Source organism: Ursus maritimus, unplaced genomic scaffold (genome assembly GCF_017311325.1).
Source record: "Ursus maritimus isolate PB19 unplaced genomic scaffold, ASM1731132v1 scaffold_27, whole genome shotgun sequence".
Taxonomy (NCBI): domain Eukaryota; kingdom Metazoa; phylum Chordata; class Mammalia; order Carnivora; family Ursidae; genus Ursus; species Ursus maritimus.
The window spans coordinates 18422069-18431369 of record NW_024425230.1 but is presented as its reverse complement, the minus strand read 5'-3'; the positions used below and the strand labels follow the sequence as shown (position 1 = coordinate 18431369).

The window sequence follows — 9301 nt, the reverse complement described above, 5'->3', positions numbered from 1 at the left end:
GGGACCAGCTGAAATGATTCTGAGAACATCCATTCATTTAACCTCCCTATTCTGGCTAACAGGGCTGTCTCTTTGCTCCCCTGCTATGTCCCACAGCTAGTACACAGAACTGACCCCATTGCCACTTTTTATCCTGACCCCCAAAGCACAAAGCCACACTCAGACACCCCAACTGAATTGCTGCAACAACTGTGCTTAATTATTAGTAGTAGTATTTCGTCGGGGGTGGTGGTGGTGGTGGTGGTAAGACATGTCTACTGCTAAAAAGCATTTTAACCCCATCCGGCCCTAGAAAAGACTAGATGCTCTTAGGCAGAATAACCAGCTTGTTCTAGGCAATCATCCGTTGCTCTGTTCTGTCAAATGTGGTTTATCTGGTAATTCTCCCACAAGTATGCATTCTCTTGCAGACAGGACTGGATCCATTTTTCCTCATGACCTAAGCAGGCTCAAAATATACATGTGCTAGAAGACTCGTTTATGCCATGTGCTGGTAAGTAGGCTTCACCTTCTTCCCCAAAAGTCTCGTATCTCGATTTGTGTCTGGCAGCATGGGGGAAAAGCCCTGTCTAGCTGCTCCCTACTTTTATGATCATGTATCTCATCGTAAACGTTCCCCCTTGCTCTGTTTTCTTGCTTAAAGCCCTGCACTTACATTGTGAGTGGGCATGCGTGTGTGCATGTGTGTGTGCGTGCGTGTGTGCATGTGTGCATGCATGTGTGTGCATGTGTGTGCGTGTGTGTGCATGTGGGCATGCATGTGCGTGTGTGCGTGTGTGCATGTGTGCGTGCGTGTGTGCATGTGGGCATGCATGTGCATGTGTGTGCGTGTGTGCATATGTGTGTGCATGTGGGCATGCATGTGCGTGTGTGCGTGTGTGCATGTGTGTGCGTGTGTGTGCATGCATGTGTGTGTGTGCATGCGTGTGCGTGTGTGTGCATGCGTGTGCGTGTGTGCGTGTGTGTGGTAGGGAGCTCAAGCTCAATTCCATCTCCAGTGGGTTGGAATGTGTGCAGTAGATGATTTTAAGTTATATACAATTGTATTCTTTTAATTATTAGGCACTGAAAGGCTGTAATACATTCCATTTTTATCCAAAAATGTCTTTTTACCACTTTCTTTTTTCTAAACAACACTTTTTTTTTTTTGGTTAAGAAGCAGTTGGGCACTCATGAAGCCAAACAGCAACATGAACAAAAGAGGACATCTGTTGGGAAGACAGCAGCAGGCTCCAGCCCTAATGAATTATTTTTGCCCAAAAAGAAAAAGCTCTCATGGTGAGGACCCAGGCTACTGTCTCTGTGCCCTTCCAAGCCCGGAGCCTTTAGGGGGCTGGAGCGGGTTGTGCCAGCAGGGCAAAAGGAATCTATCACTCTCATGCAAATGCAAGTGTTCAGACCCATGCAGGCCACTGTCCTGAGTCCCTAACAAGGGTGACTTATGTCAGGCATTTCATGGAAGCACCTTCTCTTGGCAGAGAGCAGAGGCTACCCCTGGAATATGAAATCAGCTCTACAGCTCAGTTGTCCAGGCTGGGAAATAAAAGCCGTGCATAAGAACTTCTCCCCTTAGGGGTGTAATGTGACCCAACTTGCACTGGCATCCCTCAACGTGAGCCTGAAACTCAAGAATCAGGTTATTTCCAAATGTGCTTTGTGGCTCTGAATCTTTTTTTTTTTTTTTTTTTTTCTGGAGGCCTGGAAGAAACTGGAGCCAATGGCTGGAATGCTTCCATTCTCACTGACAGGACTGTAAGAAGTACCCAGGCAGCCAAGTTGGCACAATGCACACGGAGCCCTGTGCCCGTTCCCACCAAAGGCAGTCTGCAGTGCAGAGCACCTGGCTGACTCCTGCAGCCACTGGCAGCTCCTCGAGATTCTGCTCCCCCATTCTGTCTGCTCTCTCTAAACATTTGCACAATGCAGGCAAGGGCAAGGCCACTCTGCTCCTTCTTGAGCTTGTGTCTCATGGGAACCAGTCTTCCATGGAAACCAACAGCTGGAGGGGCTGAGGTGTGGATGCCCTTTTAGTGAAATCAGTTACCTTTCCTTAACACAAACTGTGATCTGAGATGGGAAATGAAGGAATCAAGGGAAATATATGGGATTTCAGTGAGACGTTCGATGCTCAGGTTTGAGGTTAGGGGGAAAGATACATTTTGACTGCTGCCAACGTGGCGAGAAGCATGCTAGCTGCAGGTAGAGGTGACAAGAGAATATCGGGCGCATGCATCTTAGAGTTCTCCACCCACTGGCCGGTGGGAGTGGGGCTGCAAAAAAAAAAAAAACCCACATAAATTGTAAATAGAAAACATGCTTTCAGAGGGTTGCTTAAATGGTAGCAGCAGGGACACAGATGAGAGATGCTAGAACTTGGCTGGGCTGATGAGGAAAGGTCTTACAGAAGGAAGGTGATATTGGAACCGGGGCTTGAAATGCCCAAATCACGTCACGGGAGATGCTCATCAGAGACAGAGGAAAAATGTGAAAATGTGTGAACAATCAGAGAAGGTATTTAGGGAGCTCTGTGACTCAAGAAGTGGCGTGTGTGTGTGTGTGTGTGTGTGTGTGTGCATGCTCACACACGTGCATGGGTGCAGTGAGATAAAATAAACTACGTCCCATGACAAACTGAAGAGACTGCAGAATGGCAGAACCTGAGTCAGTAGAGAAGACTGGCGGCCGGGCTGTGCAGGGATCTTTCTCCTGTAGGCAGTATGGAGCTAAAAAGTCCTTTGCCGCAGGGAAGTATCGAGAGCAGCCAGCAGAATCCACCCTTAGGGGATCGTGGAAGTATGATCCTGAGGGGATCCCAAGAAGCCTTGTACTTCTCTGCCCCTAACGGGACTGTCCTAGAGGTGTCAAAGGCCAGCTAACCACATATGCACGTCAGAGAAAGTGCACAGGGCTACCCCGGGAAACTGCAGCTCCTGCCCAGCCCCCTCCCAGCCCTAGCCTTGCCCGGCAGAGCACTGGGTACCAGCTGGTACGGGACACCTGTGCCCATGGTTTGGCTCCAGCATCACTTCTCCAGACTCTCATCTTCCCTACACACTTTGAACCGCATCTGCTCCCCATTAGAGCCTATCACTGCCTGGAATCCTTGAGTGATCTTGTTTGGCTCTGAGTTTGGTGGAACGGGGTTTTCAGAACAATTCACTGTAGTGGTTTGGCCAGCAAGAGACATGTCTAGCCAGGCTGGAAAAGTCACTCCTGTCGCTCTCTGGAGTTGACTTGCCAGTGAGCCCTCTTGTCCCCCGAGACTGATAATCCATGAGGTGTGACCCAGATGGCCTTCAGTCTCAGCTGGAAGGGACGGAAGTCAGCTCTCTCTCTAACCCCTTTGTTCCCTCCAAGCAAACTCCTTCTCAGCTGACTGGCCCCTGGGCTTAGTCGCTCAAGACTTCCACCAGTCCCCATCTCACTGCATATACTTCTCCTTCTACTGATGTGCTTCTAGGAGTCCTTTCCCGATGGACCTATTGTCATAGGCCCCCAATATTCACCATGACCCCAGACCGCACTCCTTATCTCTCATCCTACTACAAACCTGCTGATCTACAAATAGGGTGATGTCACACTTAGGGTCCTCATACTACTGAACTACCACCATAGCGGGGTATCCAGTCAATCGGTCAGAAGAAGCAGGACAGCAGACATCATTCCTGGGCATGCTTCTGCTGAAGATTCTTTGTCTCCACTACCACATTCAGAATAAAGACCGACCTTTCCATCGAGGCATGTCAAATGCTGCCTGATCAATTTCAATGCCAATGTTCTCAAGTTCATCTCTTGCCCTCACCCCATCCCCACATACAGACACATCTTTTAAACCAGTCACACTAATCATTTTATTCCAAGCTCTATCCCCACCCCAGGGCCTTTGCACAAACTCTTTCTACTCCTTAGCATGTTTCTTCTCCTTTCTACCTGAAAACTCGTGCGCATCCTTCAAGAATCACCTCAATTATCATCTCTCGGTATACGTTTCCCACCACCGCTGCCCCATAGCTGGTCTTCTGCATAGCTCCACAAAGGTGTGTGCCACCATGTTAAAATGTTTACTGCTCATCTTTCCCACTTGCAAACAGAGTACGTCCTTTGCCCTGCATCCTTAGAGCTTAGTAAAGTACATGACGCATAGTAGGTGCTTAACGTATGTTTGTTACATGGATGAATCACACGTCCCTGGCTTTTCCTGAACTTATTATGTAGAAATTTACATGTCCTGGTCACCTGCCCTCAGGAACATGTTAGGTGACAGAATCTTGTCCCATAAACGAATTTGAGTTGAGGCACAAAGTGGCAATCATGAGTCACCATTATTTCCAGCCCTCCCACTGTTTACATTTTCAACACAACTATCTTCTTGACTGCTCCAAGCAAGGCGAGAACAGAAACAGTCTGCTATTCCCTATTTAAGAGTGGAAAGGTTTATAAGAGAAGTTAAGCCCTGCTGTTATCTGGGATTTGAATGTGGTGTCTTTGCTATTTCCCTTAAACCTCTTACATACGTTTCAGACATCTGAGTGTCTTAACACCAAGAATGGATATGTGGTTTCTGAACTACAGCAAGGAAATTTGGAAAGGACTTGGAAAAAGAAAGGATTAGCAATAATAATAGTAGTAACACTAATAATAATAGTATCAGCTCTTTGAATCATAACACGCCTGCCTTTCTCTTATGCCTCAGGGTTAGATTATGGCAGTTTTATGGTGTGGCTTTCTGCTGGTCTGGAGGGTTGCTGTGAGTTTTTTCTGAAATTATCATTTCCAAATCTCATGGTGGTGAATGGTTTATCAAGAGAAGTATTTGGCAACATTTGATCCCCAATATGCATTATCCCCTTTTCCCTACACCCAACTCAAATAAAAACTATATTTTCCAACCTCTCTTGCAGCTACCTGTGGCCATAGGACCACTTGTTAGATGGTGGGATTAAGGAGAAGTGCAATGTATAGCTTTTTGAAATATAGAGAATGTGTTCTTCTTTTTCTACCCTTCTTACTGCTTACTGGGATGTAGATGAAATGGCTGATGCTTTAGCAGCCATCTTAGACCAAGAGTAGAAGCAACACGCAGCAAAGCTAGAAAGCCATAGAAACTGGGTGCTGGACACCAGGCACTCATGATACCAGCTCTGGCCTGCCTATATCTGGAGTCCGCATAAAAGATAAACAGACTTTATCTTACAAAGGTACTGCAATTTTGGATTCCCCTTCTCTCATAGACAAACCTAATCCTAACTAAATATATATGGCACCTGGACAAACATAAATTTGAACTACCATATTTTCTCCATCTTATCTCTCAATCAGTATCTGCCTTCCATGCCCCTTCTCATCCTTTCTGCATGGGTCCTATACACCTAGAGATCATCCAAATCTCTAAGCTATTTGCCTCTCCATGCCAAAGGGCCTTGCTCCATTTCACTTACTTTATGACAGCCTAACCTTCTACACTCTGCTACTCTGCAACCTCCTTCCCAGATACCCTCCAGGGAGAGGGAGTACTTTCTCACCACGTGACTGCAGGTAAGGTCTTCTGTAACTGAGAACGCCTATGCAGAATGCTCGACTTCTGCTATGGAGGAAAATCAGCCAACATTATTGGGTGCCTGTCATGTGCCAATCTGTATACTTTTATACATTATCTCATGTCATCTTCATGATAACTTTTAATATAGATGATGTTCATCTCCACTGTATGTATAACGAAACTGAGGTTTGGGGAAATCTAATTAGTTGCCTTAGTTCTCATAACAATGGACTGCCAAATCCAGGATATGAGCCACATCTGTCTGAGTCTGAAATGAATGATTTTCCCACCACGACTTGCTGCCTTCCAGCATTACGGTTAGTGGCCTGAATTCATAGGATTTTAAAGTTTGTAAAGACCAATGGCCATGTCTTATTCAGTATTGTGCTTTTCCCTTAGAATCTAGGACAGTTCCTGGATTATACTGGATCTGTAAAATATATACTGTTAAAACAGACTAAGCATTTCCCCCAAGCAAGCATGATGCTTGCAAATTCGCCATTGTGCAGCCGTTCATGTTCAACAATTCAGCAACTGAAGACCCTGCTAGGACCCTCACAGGTCTCAGGGGGCTCATCACTTGTGCTGAGGAGCTCAGATGCTACAGTAGGAAGACAACTACAGGCGATAACACTCATATGAAGAACAGCTTAGATAACCATATAGAAATCGGCCTGAGAAGCCAAAAAGAAGCCCGACTCCTACTTCTAGTCTGCTCCAGTTTCAAGCACAGGAAGGGAGAAGAGCTCAAAATAGTGTTGAGAGGATCCATGGTCATCCTGAGAGCAGCCCTTTCTAGCAAAATGGCAGCTTGCATGGGCTCCAAAGGCCACCTAACTATGGATGTAAAAGGTATAATTGTAACATAACCAGTCTCTATGCCTAGTGAAACTAGAACAAAATCTGGAGTTAGGTTGCTGGGCTCACATGGGCTGGCTTTTGGCACCAACGCTGTACACGTCTGATGGTGAAGAAACAACATGGCCGTCAGTCCAGTGGTTAGAGACACGGAGCTCGCTCTGAACCTCAGGGCTAGGGGATGGCTTTTCTTCCCTGGCCTGGCCCCTCTTCTTCTTCCCCTCCCTCATCCTTGTAGAAAGCGCACTCTTGGATCTGCCGGTCCAGCTCAGAGAAGCTCCCTTCTGGGTCTGCGCTGCTGTCTGTACTGTAATCAATCTCCTCCATGCAGGGGGGTTCATCATCCAGTTCTGAGGTCACGCTGCTGCTGCTGCTGTGTCTGCCATGGGTTCACAGGAAACAGGAGAAGAGAGGAAGGACAGGAAGGGAGGGCAGGAAAAAGGGATGAAAAATACAGAAGGGGAGGGACACAGAGAGAGGGAGGTGAGGAGAAAGAAGAAGGAAATGAAAAAAGAAGTTACCCAAAGGAAGGAGCATTTACAATTGATTGGAAGGGGAAAAGGAAACTTATCCTCCCTGAGTCTGCATCTCGACAGCCCCTGTCCTTTAAATGTGTCCCGGACACAGTCTCTAGGTCCTCAACCATTATTCTGAGATGGGGGGAGAGGAAATCACATACAATCTTTGGGATTCTTTCTTCCTTTGCCAGAAGAGTCTGCATTTCTAAATCCGATCAAAAGATTTCCAATCAGAAGAGGTGAATGACCGCACATATTTAAGATCTTCAGGGTCTTTTTGGCTCAAAGTGAAACATCAGAGAAGGGTGTCACTGTCACTGAGTATCGGAGAATGTCACGTCAACTGTGTTCAGGGAAAGGTGGAATTGGAATCCAGGTAGCTAAGACCAAAAGCCCTAATGTGTCCCACTGCAACTCACAGCACTATGAGTCTTGTTCATTATGATGGGTGGTTTATTAGAATTAGACAATTAATCCAGGTTGAAATTAATAAAGAAGAGAGTAAGCAGGTAAAGAGCATTCTCTTTCTGCTATGTTTGTGCATCCCATCATCTTCCTTCTCTCCCTTTCATGTTAGTTTATTTATAAATGGAAGATCAGCAGGGGTTGGCCAGCAAGAGGTGGAAGGGTGCAACAGGAATGGATAACAAATCTTGACCACGTTTGAGAGCAGGGGATAGCTCTTCCCAAGGAACTGTATCTCTCTCTCATTTGCATGAGGAACCTTCTTTCCTGAAGACTTTCTAATCACTCCCTACTTAGGACTTAACCAATTAGGATTAACAGCGTGCCGGATTTCTACTCTGTGATTTATGGAAGGCAAGCACTTCATAAATCAGACAGAGCCGTTCATCTACCTGTCTCGCCATAAACAATGAAAATGGGTAATCAGCAGCACGCTTACATGTTAGCCCGCGAAATGAATCAGAGTCCAGTTTCCTAATTGTCTACTGACTAATGGGAGTAGCTTCCATGCTCTCCAGGCCCTCGGGACCCTAAACTGAAGGTCTGGTGGGACATTGCCTGAATGGAGAGGAAGGGGAAGAAATAGGAATCTTGTTTCCACTGTACACAGCATTAAACTGTTATCATATTTTACAAGCTGGATTGTGGATGATAAGGCAGTTGAGTAAAGGAAGGTAAGGGCTGCCCCACTGAAACACGAGCTCAAGTCAGCAAGCACTGACTTCCTGTGACTCAGTCATCACCACGCTAGGGACCGAGATGACATGCTGTACGATGTCAAGAGCCTGCATTTCAATCCTGGCCATGAGACCTCGGAAAACCCCCAGCCTTGTAAAATAGCAATAATAGTGCAGACTAAATGAGATAGCACACAGACGCTATCTAGCAGAGTGCCTTGAAAAATAAAGGGTGTCACCAAATTTTAATTCCACTGCTCTACTGTAGATCTGAAAGAAGAGGGTGACCCATGGTGTTGAAGGAGGGTGGGCATTGAGCTTTGTTGCCTCACACCTGGGTTATAACTACAGCAAAACCATTCAAATTGGCACTGCTAACAACTTCTTGAAAGTATCATTTTTATCAGGCTACTTCTAAATCTGGAGTTTGCAATGACTCTTCCTTGCTTATTAATGCAGTGTGGGTATTGATGGATGGGATGCGCCCTGTGGGGTCCAGTTGGCAGGAGTCCATAAGTAAAGAACAAGGTCAGCCCTCCCCTAATGAGGGCCTATCTTTCCTCCACTGCAGAGTCCGCTCCGATTACTCACAGACCTGGACCTCTCCCACCACAATCAAGTCATCAGGCTGCTCTGGTTGTGATCGAAACATATCAGAGCACATGTTTTTCCAAGCCTTTATTCAGGTAGCTGATTTCTCATCTCTGAAATGATCTTCCAACTCTTCAGCATCCAACCAAATAAGATGTATCATTTTTAAAGCTCATGTTAATTTCCACCAAATGACGGTCTTGATAGCTCCATCTCTTTGAAATTTTCTTCCTTTAAATATTAATCTTCACAGATTCACTTCATTTGTTTTGATCCGTGATAACAGTTACAGTCTTGTTGTGAATAAGACCCACGCCTCTGCCTAACTTTCAATAGAAAGTCTAGAATGTGCTAAGAATATAGTAGACATACAATAAACAGTTGCCAAACTGAACATATAACAAGTATGTATGTAGAAAAATTCATACATACCATTTTGGACTGTCTTTGGGGGGAATTACTTTTTTTCTTGATTTCTTTTTCAAAGGTTTTATATATGAATTAAGCCATAATTATCACGTTGGTGTATTTTATTGATCTCAACAAATATGGTTTCCTTTGCCATATATATATATAGTAATATGAAAAATATATATTATATAATATACAATGTATAATATAGTATTAAATCATACATTACATTTACTTATACA

General features: G+C 45.3%; 1 protein-coding gene across 1 annotated transcript in view; it reads right to left on the bottom strand.

Annotated features, from left to right (window-relative positions):
- Positions 1 to 6293: 6293 nt before the first annotated feature.
- The window catches only part of AGBL1 (AGBL carboxypeptidase 1), a 689944-nt gene continuing 686936 nt past the window's right edge, over positions 6294 to 9301 (bottom strand). Inside the window, exon 24 of the mRNA XM_040642611.1 lies at positions 6294 to 6776. Coding sequence (XP_040498545.1) covers positions 6572 to 6776 — 205 coding nt within the window. The 3' untranslated portion in view covers positions 6294 to 6571. The remainder of the gene's footprint in view (positions 6777 to 9301) is intronic.